The 24,497-nt window shown below is 53.0% G+C and overlaps 7 protein-coding genes across 7 annotated transcripts; 4 read left to right on the top strand and 3 right to left on the bottom strand.

Moving 5' to 3' along the window:
- Positions 1–1,358: 1,358 nt before the first annotated feature.
- Positions 1,359–4,896, top strand: Z519_05578 (uncharacterized protein; the record flags this gene model as incomplete). The annotated part of the gene is made up of 3 exons (XM_016763318.1): positions 1,359–1,643; positions 1,699–4,684; positions 4,742–4,896. The coding sequence occupies 3 exons, from the start codon at positions 1,359–1,361 to the stop codon at positions 4,894–4,896; spliced, it is 3,426 nt and encodes a 1,141-aa protein (XP_016620931.1).
- A 766-nt stretch (positions 4,897–5,662) lies between these two features.
- On the top strand, positions 5,663–7,243 carry Z519_05577 (uncharacterized protein; the record flags this gene model as incomplete). Its single annotated transcript, XM_016763317.1, has 1 exon — positions 5,663–7,243. The coding sequence occupies one exon, from the start codon at positions 5,663–5,665 to the stop codon at positions 7,241–7,243; it is 1,581 nt and encodes a 526-aa protein (XP_016620930.1).
- Positions 7,244–7,502: 259 nt separating this feature from the next.
- On the bottom strand, positions 7,503–9,702 carry Z519_05576 (uncharacterized protein; the record flags this gene model as incomplete). Its single annotated transcript, XM_016763316.1, has 4 exons — positions 7,503–7,904; positions 7,996–8,042; positions 8,141–8,291; positions 8,377–9,702. 4 exons carry the CDS (start codon positions 9,700–9,702, stop codon positions 7,503–7,505), a joined length of 1,926 nt encoding a protein of 641 aa, XP_016620929.1.
- A 656-nt stretch (positions 9,703–10,358) lies between these two features.
- On the bottom strand, positions 10,359–11,754 carry Z519_05575 (uncharacterized protein; the record flags this gene model as incomplete). The annotated part of the gene is made up of 2 exons (XM_016763315.1): positions 10,359–10,874; positions 10,933–11,754. The coding sequence occupies 2 exons, from the start codon at positions 11,752–11,754 to the stop codon at positions 10,359–10,361; spliced, it is 1,338 nt and encodes a 445-aa protein (XP_016620928.1).
- Positions 11,755–12,600: 846 nt separating this feature from the next.
- On the top strand, positions 12,601–15,189 carry Z519_05574 (uncharacterized protein; the record flags this gene model as incomplete). The annotated part of the gene is made up of 4 exons (XM_016763314.1): positions 12,601–12,788; positions 12,888–12,903; positions 12,958–14,846; positions 14,898–15,189. The coding sequence occupies 4 exons, from the start codon at positions 12,601–12,603 to the stop codon at positions 15,187–15,189; spliced, it is 2,385 nt and encodes a 794-aa protein (XP_016620927.1).
- A 7,051-nt stretch (positions 15,190–22,240) lies between these two features.
- Positions 22,241–23,083, top strand: Z519_05573 (uncharacterized protein; the record flags this gene model as incomplete). Its single annotated transcript, XM_016763313.1, has 1 exon — positions 22,241–23,083. One exon carries the CDS (start codon positions 22,241–22,243, stop codon positions 23,081–23,083), a length of 843 nt encoding a protein of 280 aa, XP_016620926.1.
- A 69-nt stretch (positions 23,084–23,152) lies between these two features.
- Positions 23,153–24,262, bottom strand: Z519_05572 (uncharacterized protein; the record flags this gene model as incomplete). The annotated part of the gene is made up of 1 exon (XM_016763312.1): positions 23,153–24,262. The coding sequence occupies one exon, from the start codon at positions 24,260–24,262 to the stop codon at positions 23,153–23,155; it is 1,110 nt and encodes a 369-aa protein (XP_016620925.1).
- Positions 24,263–24,497: the final 235 nt, after the last annotated feature.

Here is a 24,497-nt window from a genome sequence, read left to right as displayed (position 1 = left end):
ACTTCTTTGGTGAGGCTGGGGCCGCTTGTTAGCACGCCATGGTTCCTGCTTTCGTTGCTTTGCAACAGTTTCGAACACATGCCAGGCATGAGCCACGTGTGTTCGAAAGCGTCACACCGTGTCCCAAGGGCTCGCTATTTGATTATTGTGTGTTGATTATTGTGTGTTGATTATTGTGTGTTGATTATTGTGTGTTGATTATTGTGTGTTGATTATTGTGTGTTGATTATTGTGTCTCGGATCGAGGCAAATGTGAGCTTCAAGACCACCAAGACCTGCATTTCTTGTCCCGTAAGCAGTGGTGAGGCTGGCTGATGGCTGAAATTGTACTCCACAGCATCGATGCATTGTGGTGTGACGCAGCCTCCTAGTTACGACGCCTATCGTTCTTGTGGGTTGCCCGAATAGGTGTTCTCTATGACCAAACAACCAGGGGGTGACCGGTTACACGCGGAACGGAAGAAGATTTCTATTTTGAAATCTGAGGATTTCACAAAGTCATACAATCTGTGCTTTCCGAGGCAAGGCAGACAAAGATACCGTGTATCTTCTGATAAGTCAATCGAACAAAAGAACATTGTGAACGTTGGATCTTCAAGTCCCCCGGTTGACGTGCGTATGCTTAAGGTTAGTTAGCCACCGGCTCCTGTCAGTCCCCCCCCGGGTGGCCCCTTAGGCTTGCAGCGATTTAACCAGATTGACACCGGGGGCTGGTTGCATGGGCTGGACCTCGTCATTACCCTGGCTCATGGGCAAGACGCTGATAATTCTCGAGCAGATTTTTGTCGATGATCCATCAAGGGGAGCGATACAGTATTGCAGTCATAACTGAGTCCTACACCTCATTGACGATATACTGTTCCTTCAGGCTTATTATTTGCTTACTGTCGCAGAACCCGTCCTCTCCTGGCCACTTTCTGACCCTTCTCCACTCAAATGACTCTAAAGATATGAAAAAGGCGCCATTGCGCGTGCTGCCGAGGCCGGTCTAGGAGCCAGGGGGCGATGGGCTGAACGTCGCCATTACCACTCGAGGAGCCCCTCGCCAATCAGGATGTTGCTATTGCAGACCACGAGCCCTCGGCCCCCCATGCACCCCTGCTGGTCTTGTGGGCCCAGGAGCCTCAGCTCGAGGCTCAGCTCTCAGTCTTATTCGTCAAGAGAGCGTTGCGAGACTCCTGGGTCTTCGTTTACTGATTTTGCTGCCTTCTCTTCCCACTGCGACACTTCCGGACATTACTCCAGTCTTTGCAGCCTGCGTTCCTTCGACGCCTTATGGGGTCTCGCCTATATAGCTGGGGCCTCTTCCAACCAGGATGGCGCGAAAAAGGAAGCTTTCATCAACTTCTCTTAACGCAATGGACGGCTCGCGTGATCTTCCATCGGGCTCCGGCCAGGATCACGCAGGATACAGAATCAGCACCACGATCAGAAGTTTCTTTGAAAGCATTGCTGGGTCAACTACTGATCCAACCAATACTGTTATCAATGGCGCCACTGTACAGTCCCGGCCCCTTCTAGCCAGAGTGCTTGCCGATGTTGCTTCTCAAGCACCTCGCATAGGAGAGAATATCGGACTTCTTGGTTCTTTGGTTGACACGACACTGTTCGACGGCGGCCTTGTCGATGATCGCCAGTATCAAGTGAGCAACCTCGAGAATAATCCATTCTATCATGTCTAATCTAGCCTATCTGCAGATGGAGAGAATTCTCCAATTGGCAGCTTCGCTGCCTCCCGGGTCCAAGTCTCTTGATGACTTGACCAGCCAATTCATCAAATTGCTTTGGGAGAACTTGGAGCACCCTCCCCTGTCATATCAGGGTGATGAGTACAAATACCGAACCGCTGATGGCTCCAACAACAACATCATGTACCCGCATCTTGGCAAGGCTGGTTCTTATTATGCGAGGACTGTCACTCCTCAAACACTCAAGCCGGGAGTGTTACCTGATCCCGGCGTCATCTTCGATGCCATCTTCGCCCGGGGTGAGGAGCCTAGAGAACACCCGAACAAGATCTCTAGCATGCTCTTCTACCTCGCAACTATAATCATTCATGACTGTTTTCACACCGATGACAACGATTATTCAGTGGTCAAGACGTCTTCCTATTTGGACCTGGCACCTCTCTATGGTAGCAGCCAGGACGAGCAGAACCAGATCAGAACGTTCAAGGACGGTCTCCTGAAGCCCGACAGTTTCTGCGAGAAACGGATTCTCGGCTTTCCGCCAGGCGTTTCTGCCATCATTGTCTGCTTCAACCGCTTCCACAACTACGTTGCCATGCAGCTCAAGGAAATCAACGAAGGAGGTCGCTTTAAGTTGCCAAAGAACGACCAGGATACAGTGGCTATTACTAAACTGGACAACGACCTATTCCAGACGGCCAGACTGGTGACCTGCGGCCTCTATGTCAATATTATTCTTAACGACTATGTCCGAACAATCCTGAATCTCAACCGCACTAATTCGACTTGGACGCTGGATCCACGGAAGAACTTCGCGGATGTTTTTGACAGCGCCGGGATCCCTTCAGGCGTGGGAAATCAAGTCAGTGTGGAGTTCAACCTGGTCTACAGATGGCACTCAGCTATCAGCATCAAGGACGAGAAATGGACGAATGATCTATATCAGTCTCTCTTCCCTGGGAGAGATGTCGCTACCGTCACCGAGTGGGAGCTGCTACCGAGACTGAAAAAGTGGCTGGACGATCGTGGCCCCGACCCTACTAAATGGGAACTTGACTCGGGTAGATACAAACGCACACAGAGAGGGACCTTTCGGGATGAAGATCTCATCAAGATCCTGACCGAAGCCACCGAAGACGTCGCTTGCGCGTTTGGACCGAGGAACGTGCCCCTGGTTATGAAGTTGATTGATGTCTTGGGTATCCAGCAAGCACGAGCCTGGAACGTGGCGACACTCAACGAGTTCAGGAAGTTCTTCAAACTTGAGCCTCACAAGACCTTCTCCGACATTACCAAGAATGCGGAAGTCGCACGTTCATTAAAAGCTCTCTATGAGCACCCTGACTACGTCGAACTGTATCCTGGCATAGTTGCCGAAGATGCAAAGGATCCATTGGAGCCTGGATCCGGTCTATGTCCTGGCTATACTATCTCTCGAACCATTCTGGCAGACGCCGTAGCTCTTACTAGGGGCGATCGATTCTATACCGTCGACTACACTCCTGCGAACCTGACCAATTGGGGTTGGTCTCAAGTCAAATCAGACCCCACCGTTGCACAGGGAGGCTGCTTCTATACCTTGCTCATGCGAGCTCTACCATTTTACTACCGGGGAAATTCAGTCTATGCCATGTTTCCATTGACAGTTCCTGAAGAGAACCGCAAGATCCTGACCAAGCTTGGTAAAGAGCAGGATTACAACTTCGATCGACCGACTTACGTCGGCGTGCCAACATCGATTCGGTCATGGAAGGCTGTCACAGGAGTTCTCGCGGATCAGGCTGCTTTCTCCGTGCCATGGGGTCCACATACTTTCTACTTGACTCACCAAGATTACATGCTGAGCGGAGATAGCGAGGCCAACGCCACCCAACGGAAGGAAGTCCAGAACGCCCTCTACTGCCCGGTCAACGGTCTTGCACAGGTCCAAAAATTCTACGAAGACCTAACCACTCAACTTGTGGTTGCCCGCTCTGAACGGCTCCGAGGAGAGTGGTACCAGCTTGACGCTTGTCGCGATGTCGGCAACCCGTCACATGCTATATTCGTCGCTCGCATGTTCCACTTGCCGCTTAAGAAGCCCGGAGATGTGAACCCGGTCGGAGTCGAGGTCGATCAGCTCTACCTTGCGTTATCCATCATGTTCGCTTACGTCTTCCTGGATCTCGATACTGCAAGCTCTTTCAAACTGCGAGCAAGTGCAAAGACGGCGAATGATCAACTCTCCAAGCTTGTCAAGATCGTTTGCGAGGCGGTCAAAGTTGGTGGAGTACTCCGTATCCGCGACTTGTTCTCTATGGGAACTACTGGAGAGCTACTCGGCGACTATGGGACCCTTCTCCTGCAACGCCTCTTTGAAGGAGGCAAGTCGGTTGAGGAGGTTGTGTCAACCATCATCCCCACCGCTGCGGCCGCTGTTGCCACCCAGGCCCAACATTTCATTCAGATGTTGGACGTTTACTTGTCGGACGAATACAAGGAGCACTGGCCCGAGATCCAACGATGTGCTTGGTCAAACGATCCTGCCGATTTCGAGAAGCTCAAGGGATACGCTCTTGAAGCTAATCGATTGGCACCGGCGGCATTTGGGCTCCTTCGCAAGGCAAACATAGACGCTGTGATCCCCGACAACGGCCAGAAAGTCGAAGTCAAATCCGGCGACCAAATCTACGTCGACTTCATTGCGGCCGGCTTAGACGAGAGCGTCTTCCCGAACCCGCGCGAGATTGATCCCACCAGGGATCGAGCTCTGTACATTCATCACGGATACGGTCCACATGCGTGCCTCGGCCGCCCGATGGTTGAGATGGCCATGGCAGCTCAACTGAAGGTATTTGCGAAGTTGAAGAACCTCAGACGTGCGCCAGGACCACAAGGGCAGCTCAAGAAGACGGTGCCGGCGCCCAATCCCACCAGCAGCGACCCGAAGTCAAACCCAGGTACCGTTGAGGTGTTCATGTTGGAGGACTGGAGTTCTTGGTACCCATTCCCAACTAGTGAGTTCACCCCCTTCGTTTCCCACTGTCGGTAAATGCTAATTAGAACGATTACAGGCATGAAAGTCCACCACGAGGGGCTCTGGAAGGACCAACCCGAAGCACTCGCAGGCGAGACTGGTGTGCCGGGCATCCAGGAGGAGATCATGAACAGTGACATGGCCGAAGCAAACGGATTGAATGGAGATTATATGGAAGAGGACACGGCTTGAAGGCAAGCCAGTGACATATGGTTGTCTTATGTGGAGTAATCCTCTTGAAATGGGTTACCGGGGGAAGTATTTCATGGGCAAATTAACCAAGAAGCTAGGAGGGAAACAACCACTCCCTTTTGTACAAGAGATGGATATTGACCTAACACGCGGGAGTTGGTATGATGTTTAGTGGGATTCCCTTTTTGCTGCAAATTGGGCCCTTCGTCTTGCACACCACTTTATACTATTGACTTGTTTCTTTTCGTTCACCCATTCATCCATCAATCCGATTTTAGTAAGCGACCTCTTCAGCACCCAGGCAACCTGGCCCGTGCTGGGCCGTGTTTCTTGGTGCCCCACACAATGCCCAATAATTATTAGGTATCAACGGAGCACATCTCACTTTGCTGTACTCCGTCCCAACGATTAAGTTATTATGTAGGTAGCTTTCCGAATGCAGGCAGCCGTACTTGATGGATGACACAATCAGTCCGGTGACTAAGCGTCTTGCATGTGGAATGGAAGCCCATGACAGTCTCTATTGTTGATGTTCATTCTTTTTTCATTGTTTTGGCTATTTCGAGATAAAAATGATGACGGGTTGAATACTATACAAGAGGCATAGGCTCCAGAGGTACCTATCGTGTCGATGAAAGCGACCGCGAGGACCTGGCGAGCTCATAAGGTCATCATCGACTTCAGCCTTTCACGCGCTGCGTCTGCTTCGTTGCTCCAGGGCGGACCGCTACCCCATATTGAGAGGAGGCGATCCATCGTGACGACCATGACAAGCCACTATGAGGCCATCGTGGTGGGCTCCGGCCAGGGCGGAGGACCGCTGGCCCAGGCCTTTGCCAAAGCTGGTCATCGCACTGCGCTCGTCGAGGCCACTCACGTGGGCGGGACGTGCATCAACGAAGGCTGCACACCGACGAAGACCATGGTGGCCAGTGCGCGCATCGCCCACCTGGCGTGCCGCGCGCAGAGTTACGGCGTCCAGTTCAAGCGGTCCAGCCTCGTGCTAAACATGGAGACGGTGCGGAAGCGGAAGCGCGACATCGTCGACAGTTTCCGCGGCGGCAGCGAGACCCGCATCAAGAACACCGACAACCTCGACCTCATCATGGGCAAAGCAAGATTCACGGGGCCTAAGGAGCTGGAAGTCGTCGTGACCCGCGACGGCGGCGGGAAGACGCAGACCGTCACTATTACTGGCGATCAGATCTTCATTAACGCCGGGTGTTCGCCCGCGAAGCTGACAGTCAAGAACGCCGAGAGGACAGAGGGCCTCCTGAACTCGACGACGATCATGGAGCTGGGCGAGGTGCCCCCGCATCTAGCCATTATCGGGGGAGGAGCTGTCGGGTGCGAGTTTGCGCAGATGATGAAACGCTTTGGGGCGCGGGTCAGCCTGGTTCAACAGAACGCCCAGCTCCTGCCCAAGGAAGACGCCGACGTGTCGGAGGAGATCCGCAACATCTTTGTGGGCGCGGGGATCGACGTGTACCTGAGCGCGACGGTCAAGGAGGTCTCGAACGTAACGCTAGGCCAGATCGTGGTCTCGCTGACGCAGGGCGACGGCACGCCGAAATCGCTGCTATGCTCGCACGTCCTGGTCGCCACAGGCCGGACGCCCAACACGGTGGACCTGGGCCTCGAGAGCGCCGGCGTCGAGGTCGACAGCAAGGGCTTCATCAAGGTCGACGAGCACCTGGCGACCACGGCCCCAAATGTCTATGCCCTCGGCGACATCAAGGGCGGGATGCAGCAGACGCACGTCAGCTACGACGACTTCCGCGTCCTGCGCCAGAACCTGATCACGCACGCACACAGCGGCGAGATTGCCTCCATCCGCGGCCGCCTCGTACCCTACACGACTTTCATCGACCCGCAGCTCGGCCGCGTCGGCATGACGGAGAAAGAAGCCCGCTCTCTCAAACCTCCACGGAACATCAAGGTGGCCAAGATGCCCATGTCGTACGTGGCGAGAGCACTGGAGATGGACGAGACTAAAGGTTTCATGAAAGCCGTGGTCGACGCCGACACGAAGGAGATCTTGGGCTTTGCTTGTCTGGGCATCGAAGGCGGGGAGATCATGAGCATGGTCCAGTTGGCCATGTTGGGTGGCTGTAAGTCTTCTCCTCTCTTTCTTTCTCGATCTCCCCCTCCTCTTCTTCTGTGTTACGCCACCACTCTCCTAGCCAAAGGAGTTGCTCCCATCAAACTTGGTGGTAGTGCGCCGTATCCGCTGACACACTTTTATTTCGACGCATCTACAGTGACGTACGACGAGCTAGAAAATGCCATTTTTGCGCACCCTTGTTTGAGCGAGAGCCTCAACAACCTCTGGGGATTTCTAAAGTGAGAGCCAGTGGCGAACAGAAAGGATGCAGAACAGAGGCCGTCAGCCAACCTTGTGGCTGATTGGGAATTTCTTCTGACGGCAGCGGCGACGACGACGGGGAGAACTGCGGTAGCAGACAAATAGGAATACGAATGTACGGCGCCAGACGCGCGAGACTCTATTGATTGATATTTCCCCGAAGGTCAACTTCTGGCATGCGGGATGGACGTCCAATATATAGTTATGAGTCCATCATCACTACCAGATGCTTGGTTCCATATCACAACTCCCCGCCGTCCGACACCGCTCTCCAGTTCCCCGTCTCGTGCCTTCGTTCCCCTTCATAAACAGGCAAAGGCGTGCCCATCAGCTCCGCCTTGATCTGCAAAGCCACATGGCGTGAGAAATACCTCGCGTGCCCAATCGTCCCGCCCATGTAGTACAAGTTTGGATGATTATTCCGCTTGAACACGCCCTTGAGTTCCCCTTCGCTGTCGAGGCCCCAGAAATCGTCCACCCGGGACGCGACCTTCTTGCCGAATATGCGGGCCACGTCCGTGCGCATGTTGCCCACGAATCCTGTGCAGAAGATTATTACGGACGCGGGAATTTCGCTGCCGTCGCTGAAGGACAGGCCCGTGCGGGTGAAATGTGTGGGCAGGGCGTTGGATTGCATTTTAATCTGGGAAAGAAGGTCCAGGAGTGTTAGCTAAGGGACAAGCGGTGCGAGAGGGGTCTGTAAGGATTGAGTGATGCAAAGGAGGCAAGCTTACCAAACCCTTTGCGATCAATTCGGAACAACCCACGTCCATGTAATGTCCTATGGACATTGATTAGCTTAACATGTTTTTGATGGAGTGTAATGTCTCGATGGTGCTCCGAGTTCGAGACCGTCTTGAGAATAGGACGGTGACTTACCACCTAACTTCTCACAGATATGCCACATGATATCGCCATATCTCTCGACTCTAAAACCAGCCCGTTCCAGCGCCTCGAACCGTTCAGGCTCTTTGGCTGCCATCCCATGCAGGGCTTTCCGACTCAGGAGCCTCGTCACCGCATACGGCATCTGCAAGTGCTGGTCAGCTTGCATCGTGGTGGGCATTGACCCCTGGCGAGAAAGAAACAAAGTCTCAACGTGGAAACATCCTTACCGAATACTGCGCTCTATCAGCATCGGCCGTTGGCACATCTGCGTTGTACGACCGATCGGAAATCACTTTGAAATATTCACACGGCAGCACGTACGTGCGGGAACGTTGGACCATGGTGATCTGTGAGAGCCCTGCTTCTACCATGTCCTCGGCGACATCGTGAGCCGTGTTTGCCGTGCCGACTACAATACCCGCCTTGCCGCGCCAGGGCTCGGCGGATTTGTAGTCGGCGGAATGGAGGACTGTGCCTTGGAAGATGTCGCGGCCAGGGTACTGCGGCATGATGGGAATCTGCCCCCCGCCACCGGTGGCCATTATGACGTGTCGACAGGTGAGGCTCTGGGTCGAACCATCTGAACGACGGATGTGCAATGTCCATACCCTGCGTTCTTCATCCCATGACCCCGACTCAAGAGTCGTGTTGAACCAGATGTGCTTGTCGATTCCAAATTTCTTAACCCAGTCTTTATATCCTCTCGCAAGGTCGTATTTTGTGAGGAATTCTTGATATGGTAGTGGAAATGTCCGGTCAAAGGGCAAGTGGTTGTATTCGCGAGCAGTGTGCAGCCTGGCGGAATCGTACCGTGTCATCCAGTTGTCGCCGATTTGAGCGTTCTTGTCGAGCACCACGTAGGAGACCCCTAGGGCTTGCAGCCGGCCTGCTGAGCCTAGGCCTGCTTGACCAGCTCCTATGACGCAACAATCGAAGTATCTGAGAGTGCTGTTGGCCCCGTTCGTCGCCATGTGGCTCCCATTGACGCCATTGATGCCGTCTGGTTGCAGTTTATTCCCGTTCACTCCGTCTGACATTGTTTGGACAACTGGAAGGATATCAACGTTCTCACACCCCTCTAATTGCTCGAGGATAGTTCTTATGAGCCAAATCCTCCAGTTTCCATCTTCTTCCAGAACCAGGGAAAGGACTCCTCTGCAAGCGGAAGCAGGGGTCCGTCGATTACGGAATGTGAAGGAGACATCCACCCATCCGATGTCCTTGTCCAGCCGTGTTGCCTTTGCCGATCCTTGGATGGGCACAAAATCACCAGCCTGTCTGGATGTGCATGTCTCAGTCCAGGCCTTCAAGATTGAGTCGGCCGAGTAGAATGTTCGCATAGTGCCCGTCAGGGCGAAGACATCCCGCCATATTGATGTTGAAGAGAGCTTTGCTGTCGTAAGATTTCCCAGCGATTGTATTAGCGGAGGGGCAATACTTTCAAAATCAATATCGTTGTCAAATTGCGATATGGGTAAACTGCATGGGAGCGTCTCTAATACACTTCGTGGTTCGTATGGAGCGATATTCGACTCGATGCCTAAGTCGCTCATTGCAGCTTTGCGGGCAAGCGTTTATGCTTCGGAGATCGTGTCAAGGATATCGAAAGTTCCAGGGCCTTCGCTTTATTCCAATGGGCTCTAATCTTCGACAAGCAAAGAAAGACAATCAGTTCAATATCAAGTCAACTTCAAGTGTCTCTGAAAAGCAAGGACTTAGCCAGCTTACTTTTCGTTGCGGGGATGTCTGAAGATGAATATATATCGAATCTGGCCGGGTGTTGATCATATTGCCGTAACGCCGTCTGGGAGGTCGAGATTCTGGTGAATAAGTGGATTGTATGGAGGTGGCCTCAGAACCACAACTGCCGACCTAGGACCCTGATGTGGTGGAGTTGGAGTTATGGACGCATTGTACATTCTGGGGTTGAGGGATGGGTACATGTGGAGTCATGCAATGAATCTGGCCACCCTACATAACGGCCCTGCTTATCTTGGGTAAGCGTAACTCGGAAGCCTTTGCGCGGCTGAAAGTGAATCCAAGGCCGGAACAGTCAAGACATGTCGGGGCAAAGGCAGTTCAGAGGATGGGCTGAGAGGCAGATGCAGATGTATATGTACGTTGGAACTCATGAGGAAATCTTAAAGGTATGCATAGACCGAAATGTTCACCGCGTTTGACGCGGTTGCCGCTCCAAATCAGTCGTCCATCAAGCAACATGATCCCCAACCATTGAACCGTTAGCTTGCACGCGCGGTTGATCCCCATTAGCTTGAGATTCCTTGATCTTGACATGCTCGGTATCGACTGGTATTGTCAGCGACTTCTGCGGCTTCATGCCCAGCAGATTTGTGGCATCGATCAAGCGAGCATTGGGATTCAATTCAAGCCCAAATCCTGGCCTATCCAATACACTAACGTCCAAGAAACCCTCTGTGGGAATCGGCTCGTTCAGGAAGAGGTCCCCAAAGACGGGTAGAACGCTCTGCCCATCAGGGCTATTTGCTAGATATTCTTGGAAGGGAGAGTTATGTTGGCTGACAACGAAATGGTAGGAATAAGGGCCGGAGGCATGCGGGATTACTGGGATGTCGTACGCCGCTGCCATCGAAGAAACTTTGAGAAGTTCCGTCAGGCCACCAAGCCACATCACGTCCGGTTGGATAATATCGACATTGCGGCCTTCGATAAGTTTGCGAAATCCATATCGTGAGTATTCGTGTTCCTAGGAATAGTTCAGTCATGGAAATGCGAGATGCTCATGAGTATGAGGGGTGACTCACCCCTGTCGTGAACTTGGTGTCTGGATGTGCCCTCTTCAACAGTTGGAACCCATCAAAGTCGTCTGGCGACAGTACCTCCTCCCACCAATCTATTCGGATATCCTGCCTCTTGGCCTCGGACACGAGCTCAATGGTGTAGGGAACATTCAAGGACATCCAGCAATCGACTCTCAAAGGGAAGTCTGGGCCGACTGCTTCCCTTTGCTTCTTCAAATATGCGATGTTCTTTTTGAGGCTATCTGGCTCGTCGGCGCTGTAGGGCAGGGGCACCTTACCAGCAATAAAGCCCATTTCTTTTGCAGCTGCGGGCTCAGGACCAGTGCAATAGAAGTGAAGTCTGTCTCTGGTAGCACCACCGATCATTTTGTAGACTGGCTCGTTCCTGATCTTGCCCAAAAGATCCCACAGAGCCAGGTCAATTACAGAGATGACCGCTACGGGGAGACCCTTCCGTCCGTAGAACATGGAACCTTTGTACATGAGCTCGTACATATCGTTCACGTCTCGCGGATCTCGTCCCAGAAGGAATCGTTCGAAATGTTGTTGAACTAGCCAACAGCCAGGCGGTCCACCGAATCCCGTAGCGAAGCCTTTGGTGCCATCCGTGGCTTCGATCTCAACACAAAAGGAGCCAAGCACATTGATGCCAAAGGAGGTTCGAGAAGTTCGATATCGATCCCATTTGGACATGGGTGTCGCGATTTTGTTGTCGATCAGCCAGTGTCCGCCTTTGACATTGTGATAGTCGCCGCCGGAACCCACGCCGTCGACAACGAAGGTCCGAACGGCCTTGATGGTAGGAAAGGGCTTGACCCTCGACATTGGGGGGTGTCAATCTCTTTTGTTTTATTTCTCGAGTTAGGTATGGGAGATCGGGTTACGGAGGGTGATAATGCAGAGATAGTAGTAGAAGGTTTGAAGAGAGTAAAGCACAAAACGACGGCGGCAGACAATGCGCCATGACTGTCCCGGAGGGGTCAAAATGCACAAATAAGAGAAAATAGTCCAAAGTCGCCCGGAGGACTGGGTTTCGCTGATCGGTACAGCTTCAACCGGGCTCGGAGCAATGACGGACTTGCCCTGAGCGATGAGTCCTGAGATTTCAGCCGTGAGAGATTGAGTGGGTTGGGCACATGGGGATCAATGGACAATATCGCGTCTCCATGGGATTGCTCCATTAGCCGAATTGTGCCGGACCAGCAGCATCCGTGAGGATGATGAGCGGGATGAGGAAGATGAGATGGAAGACGCAGGGACGAAGATCGCAGGTAGATGGACTCCCCTTTCGGGCGTAGCGGGGTTGAGGATAATTCGATTCCGTCTGGCAAGGCATATCCCGCAGTTTTTCTTGGTACATCCTCTGTACGTCCTTTGGGACATGCCTGGGACATGAGAATACAGTACAAGCACATCAAGTCAGTCGGCGCCAGTAATTGTTTTTGTCAGACACAAATTTCCAATTCCTGGTGGCAAGGCGGTGGGGTGACTTTGGGAGACGGAGCAGTGCCAATGTTTGCTGACTTTGTGTTCCCCAGCTTTTCTTTCTGTCTTTGCTTCAACCTTTTTCTCCATCCTCGGCCTCTTCTCAACCGACTCTCGGCTTACGGGGCAATGCCGCCAGTGCCACACGGGCAAAAGAAAGCCAACAGCAACTGCTAGCAGATCATGATGAACGCGACGAAGCTCGAGCTCTATGACCATCATTCAGGAAGCAATGGCCACGTCCACGTCACGTCTACAGCCCTGGGCCCCATGGGCACCCTAGGGCCATCGTCCAACACCCCATCAGACTCTGACTCGGGCGTAGATGACGACCGAGATGGCTCCAAAAAGCGCAAGAGACCCATGAACGTCACGTACGTGCTGGCAATTCCCACTTTTGCTCCATTGCCTTTCCCTTTCCATTCCATCGTCCCATAGTCATGTGCATCCTCACTAATGCCCGAGCTTGACAGCTGCGAAGCCTGCAAGGTCCGTATGAATAAGCTCCTGGGTCAATTGCATTTACTTACCTGGTGGGAACAGCAGCGGAAAGTGAAATGTGACCGTGCCCAGCCTGCTTGCGGCTGGTGCTCTCGCAATGATCATCCTTGTGAATACAAAGAGCGGAAGAAGCCAGGCCTTCGAGCTGGTTATGGTAGGGAGCTCGAAGGCAGACTCGATCGCCTCGAAGCCCTGTTGAATGAACAAAGCCGCCAGTTGGCGGCCCATCTTGCAGAATCATGCACTATTGCCGCGGGAATCAACCCCGCTAGCAGTAGGCCCAGTGTGCAAGGCTTAGGTCCCGACGTTGCTCAGTCACGCTCCTCGTACGATGCGCAGGGTATTAATGTCGCTGGAGATCTCCAGCAACAGATCATCGACCCCAACTTGCATGCTTCTACCTCTCGACATGGTTCTCTACAGTATCAACAGGGAGCCCCAGACCAGCAAATGGCACAGCAGAGCCATTACACTCCATCCGCTCATTCACATGCACTCACCTCACCTCATTCCACGACAGGATATCAGGGTACCCAAATGTACAATGAGTACTCGGCCATGCTTCCTCCGTACGATCTCCTTTATGCTTTGGTGGACCTTTACTTCAAACACATCAACATATGGCTGCCTTTGTTGGATAGGAAGACCACCCTAGACACACTATTCGGAGCTTCGACCCTCGACGAAGCAGACAGGGTGCTTCTGCATGCCATTGTAGCAACCACTCTACGCTTCTCGCAGGACCCTCGGCTGACCCCTGAAGGTCGCCAGCACTACCATGATACCTCCAAGCAACGTGTCCAGTTGTTTGGATTGGAAAATTCGAATGTTCGAGCTCTCCAGGCACTCGTCATTCTGGCCTTAGATGTGACTGGGTCGACAAATGGTCCGCCGGCATGGAATCTTCTTGCATTAATCAGCAGAAGCATGGTACAACTGGGTCTTGCAGTGGAGTCCGGCTCTGCACTTGCCTCACCTATGTATCCCTCCATTGCAACTCTCAGGGCCTCTGTTCTGCCAGAGCCCAAATCATGGATCGAAGATGAAGAACGACGCAGGCTCTTCTGGGCCGTGTACCTGCTTGACCGATACGCGACCATTGCCACAGCATTCGAATTCGCGCTGGATGAGAAAGAGGTTGATCGCCGTCTGCCTTGCAGAGATGACCTCTTTGCAGCGAACAAGCCGGTCGAGACTAGGTGGTTCCGCCCCCCAGAGCGGCCTCGATATGCAACAGGCATGGCCGACACTCACGGGCATTTTTCCTGTCACTGCGAGCTCATGGCTATTCTGGGTCACATTCACCAATTCCTGAAACGGCCCGTGGACATTGGGTCGTTGACCGACGTGGAGCAGTGGCAGGGCTCGTACCGAGCCCTCGACAGCGATCTAAACGCGTGGCACTTTAGTCTGCCCGACGAGTTTGCCAACATCACTCGGCTTCTAAAATCCAATGTGCCGGCTAAAAATACAAACTGTGGCTGGATCATGCTGCATGCGGCGTATTGTCTAACGGTCATTCGCTTGAACTCGTCGGCGGCATACCCCAGCCAGAGTTCGCCCATCTTCTCCTCATCCTACAGTGCCATGCAGCGGTGCCTATCGGCCGTCGAGAACTTGCGTCAGCTCTGTCGCTTCGTTAAGCTCAGTGGCCTGCTGGACCGCTTCGGGCCCCCTTTTGCCTTCGCCATCTGGGTCGGGGCACGGGTCATGTTGGTGCACGGATCGACCATGGATCACGAAGTGGACCCAGACATTGACTTCTTCGTGACGACCCTCGCCGAGATGGGGGAGAATTGGCTAGTTGCTAAACGATACAGCGAGATTCTAAACCGGGTTCTAGGGGAATATCGACAGTCGCAGCGAGCTAGTGGAGTGACAGGGGAGAGAGTGACTCCGTCTACGGTGAAAATCCTCGCCGATATGCGCCGGTAAGACGGTTCTGAAACGTGATTGGATACAGGCTAAGTTCACTGAAACAGATGTGCCTACGATCTCGACTTTCTCATCTCTCGCCAGCCGCATGCTGCGGCCGTCAAATCATACCACCCGACCCGAGCAAACACCCCGGCCCCCAACGAACTCGAGTATCTCGATGTTTTTGACCTTTTCAACTTCCCTCGAGTCCCCACGACACAGGAGGGGGTAGAAAACGGAAACGCACAGGCCCTGGGCCAAGCTGCGCCCCCGGATCTCGCGGCGATGAACGCTGCCATGATTCCGAATTTTGCAGTCCCCAATCCGGAAGCTGATTGGCTCTTCCATACAAATTAATGCCATGATTTGGCGGAGAGGCACAAAGACTTGCTTGCGTATTCTCTGACGTACCCCTGATATGACCGGGTCTACCAAGCAAGGTTTGCACGCAAGGGACGTCCCCAAGGGCTTCCTCCGAGTTGGAGATTGGTCAGTGAAGTCAAGTCAGTTCCGCATTCATCTACATGATTTGGAATTCGGTTCCAAGCCCTAGAGCTAGCAGTAGCGGTGGTGGGAGGCAAACTGGAAGAACCTTTCGAGGTGCAAAACGTTCGGCAGCGAGGACTGATGATTCCCGAAAAAGGTGGGACGGGATCTTTGTTTGCTCTGCGACTGGAATAACAGCGGTGGACAGATGTGTGATAAGTGTCAGCAACGAACGGGGGGTGGCGGGGAGGGAAAGAACGTGACACTGCCCATAGTATTTTTGTCCCTATTGTTATGGTGAGGTTTGATCGAGTCAGCCTTACCCGATACCGGATCGGGTGAGAAAGGGAGTCCTAAGAAGGGGATAGGCTGGGTTCGGGCCAGAGCCCCAAAGCAACAAAAGTCTTGGTAATGAATCGGGGGGGGCATGCCTTGCGATATAATGTGATGGTATGGCCAAGTTATGTGTGACGTTAAAAATTCCAGTTGAAAGGTTCCCCGAAACCTGCAGATTACGAGCGGACCAACGAGACGAGAAGGCGGGGGTATGAGAAGCGACACCATGAGTAAACAGCAGTTGTAATATTTCTCAGCCCATGGGAGAGTGAGATGATGGGGGGAGGAGGATGAGGAAAGACAAAAGGATGAGAGAGGATGAGAGTGATGACACCGACTAACCTGTTCCTTTGTGCTGGGTCTTATTTTGTGGGTTCGCGCTGCCATTCGCTTCCACTTGCCTTTCGATTAAGTTTGTGAATACCTAACAAGGACTTGTTCAAGTACTCAAAGGACAAAGTAACAAGTACCAAGTACTACTGGTTCCTCGGTAGCATACGGAATGCTACTCCCGCACTACAAGTAGTTGCCGCGTAGTACTATCAAGTACTGGGTACTTGTTACATCCCCTTGCTTCTACCAAGTACGAGTAGTACGGAGAATTGCCACCTATCGGGCCTAGTACATTTGCTAATAACGTTCTCAATCCCGAACGGCCGAGGAGGTCAAGTGACATCACATGACCGTCTTTATTCTGTCCAGTGCTTGGTACAACTCTAATTCACTCCTCGGGCTTCACTTTTCTCCCTCTTCCGCCCGCCTGTCATCATGCCCTTGGGTCTTCCCATCAGAACATTGCCATTTTCTTATTCTTATCCTCTTTCTGTATCGCTCTGACTGAATTGCTGACCTGATTCTCTCCTCCCCCACCCCCAAATGTGGCGAAATGATGCCCCATGTCCCCTGTCCATTAGGTACGGTATCTTTTGCGAACAAGCCATGTCCACCATGTCCCCAAGACTCCCTCAGGGCTACGCAGGTACTTTGGCCCAAGTCCCTAAAAACCCACACCCCAGTCTTCCGCCCCTTCTTGCCCTGCCAATTCCCTCTCGCAAATGGCCTTCTGGTCTGTTCGGTGCTCCTGACTCAATGACTCCCTCGTCCATCGGTTTGGTTCCTAGTCTCCTTGGACTCTCATTCCTTCCATGGCCATTCAAGCTCCTTGGTCGTTGGGCCGGATGGGAGCTTCGGGCTGCTAACTACTGGTTAGACCCTCAGTCTTGGGTCGTGAACCACCTCTCAGCACCGCCCGCCCTACGCCCAATGTGTTCAAGCCTCTTTCAGCCTCAGACCCATTCCAATCATCAGTCAACCCAGATGCTGCAATCGAAAAAAACCCGCAACTTCGTGGGACCACCGCTTCGGCTTCGTTCGTGACAGGGTAGGTGACGACGTGAGTCCCGCTCCCTCGGCACGCGGATAACTGCTGTTTCCTGCATCGAACAAACGTTCCATCTCGTGTGCATAGTGATCGATCAACCACCACGTTTCGGACCCAAATTCCCTCGTTCCCAACTTCGCAAACAACACCTTACCGCCGTACTCAGCGTTGCCGTCACTGGGCTTAGTCCTCAAATCAGGCCGGATTCTTATTTGGTCGACATCGTTCACCTTGACCATTCTATTGGTACTGGTTCTATTCTCAAAACGTGGCCAACCGGGGTCTTGGTTGGTGCTTTGCTCTTCCTCTCAGAAATGCACCGTCCCTGTTCGTTCTGATTCCGACTACGCAGAATACTTCTCATCTTTGGAGTACTCATGTCTTTCGATCGTCCTATTGGACCAATTTTGGCCCTCGACACATGACTCCCATGGGTTGCTACTTTCCTATTTTCCCCGCCTAACCGCATCGGTCGAATGATTGGTTCCTTCCTAAGGCTACCGTTATGACTTCCCTGATATAAGACTCTGGAAACACCAGTTGCCTACTTCAACTCACCATTGTGTATTCAATCGTTCCTGCACATATTTCAAACCTACTCTTTTTTCCCCACTCAAGTGATTTTTCCCGCTACAGTTTTTTGGTCCTTTCGCAATCCTCTCCGTTGTACAAATACTGCTGAAGCTATTTCAAGACCAGAGCAAGCATGTGCTATCAGATCGTCGAAAGATACGCGGTGTGCCGCTGTCTATATCACAAGCATTCGGTTGACCCATGCCAACGATATGGTCAACGAGGTCATTCTACCACAGAGAAGACGGTTCTGGTCGGATTCGCCTGTCCAAATCACTCGGCCAAGAGGCGTCCAGATCACGCATCGTCGTCATCATCACCCCCCTCTGATTCTAAACCCTCGGGGGGTCGTCCATGGCACGATTCTGGTTACTCTAGCGGCGGCTATCATTCAACGTCCGGCCGCCGGTGAAACAATCGAGTCCTTCGACATTGAACCCATTCTCGCGAGCCAACTCCAAGAGCTATCTGAGGCATTTCCTCACTTGATGGGATCGGACACACAACAGAAACACGCCGTCCGGTATGCGGCCAGTTGGCAGAATCATCGACTCGGATGTCTACGTCATTCGCTTTTTATCTCCGTCGCAGGTCGACACAGATGACCCATCATATGTTGCTTTGATTTACAAAGGGCGCAGTGCATTTCTCAGCGCGCCCAAGGACTGCAAGTGGCTGAGCTTTCTGTTTGTGCTGAACTGGGACCGCAACTATGAGCCTCAAGCATCCACCCACGTGAGGCGCTCGTGGCAAAACGTCAACAGCGGCAAGCATGACAAATACTGGGAGCACCGAATGATGATGCGTTTCTCAGCAGCGGAAAGAGGCGCATTTCAGATGTCTGTTTGAGTATTCAACTCTGGGCACTCGACAATCCTCAGCTACGTTGACGCTCGACACACGTCACACTCCACTCATTTCTTCGAGGGTGCGAATTTCGAGTTAAGAGACCCGATCTCGCAATGGCATCAGGGCCGGAGTGTATGGGTGATGAGGCGCAGGCGCCTCCTAGTATGTACATCTTACCGGGTGAAAAGGAAAGGAAGGGCGCTATTTCCGGGTACTTTCCTGGAGATCTTTTGATCTGGTTACGGTGTTGGGGTTCCCCATATGCAGGGCATTAGGGAAGATTGCATGGGCGAAGCCACATTGATTACTACGAGCATGAGTCTACGACAGGAACGGCGGACTGGTATATTTTGGGATTGAGTCATCGATTTGATATATGTATTACTCTGCAGCTGGTGCTCTTAAGCGGAGGACCGGAGGGACTAGTTAGTATCACAGATGTCTGGAACATCTCTTGGCCGGGGATACCTTAACAGGCGCACAATCATCAGGCAACCAGAATCCACCGCAGTGCAGCATCTTTACTTTTAGATACTTCTGTCCTCTTGCCGGCTCGGGGGACAGGCAGCAGCAAGGCTTCCACTGTGTTGGGGTCTGTGTTTCGGCCTTAGCAGCGATGACAAAGTTTGTAGGCTTGGAATTTTTGATGCCTTTTGGCCCTGTGACGGATCTGATCTTCGAACCGCAGAGGCGCCGGGGACGAGGGCGCAACCGGGCTTCCGCAAGCCGCGAAATAGGCATTGATCATGTCGATTACTCCCGGAGCGGACCACATACGCTTCTGTCTGTGCTACTGCATGGGCATACGCAAGACACTAGATGACGCACATCGTGGCCGTCGTGGTCCAGGAAGTCGAGTCGACAATGTCATACCGAGTCGGAAACGATGCATAAAAGAGCAGGCCGCTTGGCGAGGTCCGTGCCACTCATGCTCTCTGGTCTCTCGAATCACTGGGCGCCCACGGCTCTTACTGTCAATCCCAATCCGCCGGATATTACTATTACTACAGTCTCGGACGGCGCTACCACTGGACAAGCAGAACTACTCCAGACAGAGAGTAATATCCGAAGTCACCACGATCGGGGCGCAAAAGTTGCGCTCAAAGTCTTCCGCAGCTTTTCCAATTCAAGAGCCAGCAGTTGGGGGCGGAAAATAGCGCCCAGCAAAGCCACAGCTCCCCTCATCTTCAGCCGCAATGATTCAATCTAGGCCAGGATACTGTTTTCCCGTCCTCGCTAAAGGAAGCAGGATTCGGTGGTACCTTGCACCGCGGTACTCAGGGATGCATGCACATTTGCTTGTACTGGAATGTTTCCAGACTAACTAGATCCCTCGGTTCTTGGGGGTATCCGATCCTTCTTGCTACCAACCGAGCAACCTTTCCAGGTAGTGGCTGTGGCTGAACATTATAGCCAGCATGAGCGAGATAGGATTTTGGCCGGCCAAGCGAAAATATCATCTCTAACGATGGCGAGAACGACTAGCCATCGACGGTCAGCAACTATACCTGCAAAGCACTGATCAAAAAGATCCGAGTCATGCGACTTTCGAGCATGTACACGCACCAATCTGGGGTCGCTACTGCTCCTCCTGCTGGAGGGCCTCGGAGTTATGTCATCGGTGTGCGCAAGAGCCATGGCAGGCCCAAAATCCTTCTACTGACGTGCTGCATCTTTCTGTGTTGTATGGTTTATGTCTGTCCAAGGGTCACTCTTCAATGGAGATGGCATACTCCTGCCTGTCCGCCCTCTGACCTTGGCTCGTCAGAAGACAACTTCAACGGGTCTTTCGAAAAAATTCCGGCACCTCCTCTCTCGGCCGTGCCCAAGCGCAGATGTGGATGCCAAAGTCCAACGGACGAGAAGACGCAAAGCTGATGCCACAGAGGCTGCGTGTTGCCGCTCTGCCCGCTGACCGACGATTGAACGTAAGCATATTGAGGCTGATGTGAAACCTCAAAGGTTTTCGTGATTTACGGACAGGAATGATGTTTGCCTGGCACAGTAGCCTTCACCGTTTTCGCGGAAGACGCGCACCAAAACGAGTTCACCCTTCGTGAGATTGACTGTCGGTTCGAGTTGTGGCAATTTAATCCCGCTAGGTATGCATGTGATTTTCCACCGCTTCTCAAGGTACGTTAAACCTTTTGGTGAGATAGACGCAGAACTTTGGGCCGACGGAAGAATTCAAGGATCGATATGTCCGGCGGTTTGGAAGGCAGTTATACTCACTCCTGCTTCTGCCGAAATGCGTTGGGCATCGAAAGGCGAGGGGGGTGTTGTCGATATCGTCTGATTTGATGGGACCCTGGGTTTGGATATGATCATTCCCTCTCTCTCTCTATCTCTAGATTTCTGCTCATTCTATTGTCTCGCAGCTCAAGAAACAAAAACAGGAGGTCTGGTTGACCTCTCTGCGATGGCGCCACCCTCCGAACGGCGGCAACAGCTTCTCAGAAGAACCAGCTGAGTGCCATTCAGGCAGAGAATGTCCTACCACAGCCACTGGCGTTGTGAAGTCCCGGATATCTTCATTCTCTTTGAAGCCCATAAATTTGCAAGCCGCGGAAACCAGAAATCTCTCTCCTCTCTGGTCGTTACTGACGCTGTGGACACGCGAGACACCATCTATTGCTCAATTTAAAGCGTATCACCCTCCCCTCGAGGCATCTACCCTCAATCGTCAGACCGTCCTAGCGATCTCGCATAGACTCCAGATCGGTGGTCGATCTTTTGGGTGCAGATTGGCCCCTTATGCTAGGGCTCATGGAATCCAGCCATCGCGTGGTCTATTACGACCCGTCGCAGCTGAACGCTCCTTTGAACAGGTTTTATGGGAAAGCCATTTGTCTATCCAGAAGCGTGTGGCCATCGCCTGCACAGTCAGTCAAAACGTGAGTCACATGGCGGTTAATATAAAGCATCAATTGCGGACTCGATGACACAACTTCCTATGCAAGCCCTGCTCTTCTGGACGCGGCGCATGCCTTTTCACCACGGCTCAGATAAAGCCTCCAGTTGGCGAGAGAAGTCCTGTGGAATATGCTGGAAAGGCTCGTCGCTGTTTGTGCCGCAGCGTAAGCTCTCTCGGAAGGCCCAAAAGAAACAGAGGGAGACGAGGGCAGAGATGACAGGAAGCACGCGCTTCGGTGTCGACGGTGCGATGTTCCCCCGAGAGAGCACCACGCATTCCTTCTCACTTAGTCCTACATAACACGTACTACTTCGTACATACTACATTCTATGCCCCTCGGGGGCCCCTCCCTTTCTCCTTTCGCCTGCAATCCCCCCGACGATGAACACCAACTAACTGGCCCGGGCAAATACTCGACGAAAGCGTTGCGCAAAGAAATAGTCCGCCATGCAGTCTGGGGATCGAAGACGAAAACATCAACGTCGCATTCTTGCCCGTTTGTGCTTCGGATGTGATCCGGCATTGCTGTGAGCAGTTGCCACGTCCACGCACATATACATATGTACCTAGGTATATACGCCTGCACATATATATACTCTGTACAGGGTGTGAGTGGGCCGTGGAGACACCATCGACAGCAGCAGCAGGTGTGATTTACAAGGCGCGAACTCTTGACCCATCCTCTAATTTTACAATACGTCTCGCCAGGTCTGAGGAGACTCCAGTGTCAATATATCTCGGGGGCTGTAGGTGCAACAGGACCTAACAAGGCTGCATAACACAAAACTACCACACTATAGATTACCGCAGCAAACTAAAGCATCCGATACCATACTATCTTATATCATACCACAAAACGAAGAGCAACAATGACGCTCCCACCCCTCCTCGCCGGGCAAGTCTGCGCAATAACCGGAGGACTCACGGGCATCGGACGAGCAATTGCCCTCCTCTTCCTTTCGCACGGCGCCAAAGTCGCGATCAACTATTTGCCGTCTCACAATCAAGACGAAGAGGGTCTGCTCACGTCGCTGCGTACCGAGGCATTTGACGCCATAAAATCACGGGCGCAATCGTCGTCGCTGATGAACCTCCAAGATGTGCCCCTGCTGACGGTCCCGGGAGATATCTCGCAGCCTGAGACAGGCCAGGAATTCGTCGCTCAGACAGTCTCCCGCTTCGGGCGGCTGGACACATTCGTCTCCAACGCGGGCATCTGCAAATTCGAAGAGTTCCTCGACATCTCCCCTGACAGCTTCCAGCGCCACCTCAACACGAACCTGTCTGGCGCCTTCTACGCCGTCCAAGCGGCGGCCCAGCAGATGGTCCGCCAGTCATTTCCACAGGGTGGGAGCATCATTGGGATCTCGTCCATCTCGGCGCTCGTCGGTGGTGCGCAGCAGTGCCACTACACGCCCACCAAGGCCGGCGTCTTGAGCCTCATGCAGTCCACCGCCACCGCGCTGGGCAAGTACAACATCCGCTGCAACGCCCTCCTCCCTGGCACGATCCGGACGCAGCTCAATGACGAGGACCTGAAGGACGCCAGCGACAAGAAGGCCTACATGGAGGGACGCATCCCTCTTGGACGCCTGGGGAAGCCTGATGACTTGGCCGGCCCCGCACTCTTTCTTGCCCAGCCTGAGTTGAGCGGCTATGTTACCGGAGCGGCCATCTTGGTGGATGGAGGCGCGTTTGTGAATTTCCAGTGATGTATGTTTCCATGTACATAGTACATATATACACACATTCACAAAGGACGTTAAAATTCATTGCCGGTCTTAAGATGTCGGTAGTATAATGCTGTATGCTTTAATAGCTGTGCCAGACCAGATTTGTGCCCTCTCGTCGGGTGTCAGATTCTGCGAAGTGAGAATCGCTTCCACCAGGGCGTGCCAATGGCTCCATGACTTGGCAATACCGGGACCGCCGACGTTACACACTGGCCAGTCCGAGCCGAACATTATCCTGGAGGGCCTAAAGGCCCTGAAGACGACGTCAACCCAGGGTTTCGTGCGTGCGACAAGAGCTGCGACGTCCGTCGGATCGGCCTCGTCCTGCTCCGGCAGTTCCGAGAAAAGGCCCGAAAGTTTCATGTAGGTCGACTGATGTCGGGCCATTTGCTCGATGCATTCTTTCCATCTCATGAAGTCCGGGTGGCTGCCGAGCCCGTCACCGCTCGCGGGGGATTCCTGGGCAGCGGACAGCCGCAGGTTCGGCTTGCAGAAATGATTGATGACTATTTTCAGGGCGTTCCCACTGCCGCCGGCGTCGGTGTAGAGCCGCTCCATCATCGTACATGCCTCCTGGAGCTGGTACATCCCCCCAGACCGGGCGTCGACTCCCAGATCGAATGTGAGGCCGTGAGTTCCCAGCCATTGCAGTCCGCTGATGAACTCCTCCTCCAGCATCACCCCGGCGGGCTTATCCTGGACGAGATACCGGAACCCCTTGATCAGAGGCCATTCTTTGTCGGCACGCTCTTGGACCTGTCGAACGTAGTTTGCAAGACCCTCTTTGCCGGCCTGCACCGGTGCCCACGGCACAATTCCCAAGACTAACTTGGCGTCTTCGGGCTGGTGACCTTCGCCTTCTCGAGGGTTGCCTCGGGCGATTCGGACCAAAAAGTCGACTTCTGCGAGGGCGTCCTGCCATTGAGTATCTGGGAGACCTGATTTGCGGTCTGTCTCGAGGAAGACGAAGCCTCGTAGTTCTTCAGAGTGGTCCTGTGTGGCGGCGCGGTACTCATCGAGCGAGTACTGTCTATTTAGCCGGTGGCTTTTGGCGAGATCGCGTGCCCAGTTCAGCGACGGGATGTGTGATGCTGCGTACAGGTGGATGTGCGAGTCTATTACGTATTTTGTGGCGCTGCTGACTAGATGAGAAGCCATATTTCTAGATTCGATATGGAGGCTGGTCTTATGAGCTTTTTGTTATACGTAACCACTGCCAACCTTGAGATGAGGGATGGGATGACCCTTTCAGATGGAGGAATGACATAGCCTATAATTTAAAACATTCAGCTTTTACCCAATCCACCCTGTTGATCTTTTTGGACAGAAGTTAGCTCGTGTGCCTTCGGTGTTTCGGGATAATGTTTGTAGAGGTTCATTCTATCATTGCGTT

Source organism: Cladophialophora bantiana, assembly GCF_000835475.1.
Source record: "Cladophialophora bantiana CBS 173.52 unplaced genomic scaffold supercont1.7, whole genome shotgun sequence".
NCBI lineage: Eukaryota > Fungi > Ascomycota > Eurotiomycetes > Chaetothyriales > Herpotrichiellaceae > Cladophialophora > Cladophialophora bantiana.
Note: the sequence above shows the minus strand (reverse complement) of the source record. Positions and strands in the feature narration are given on the sequence as shown.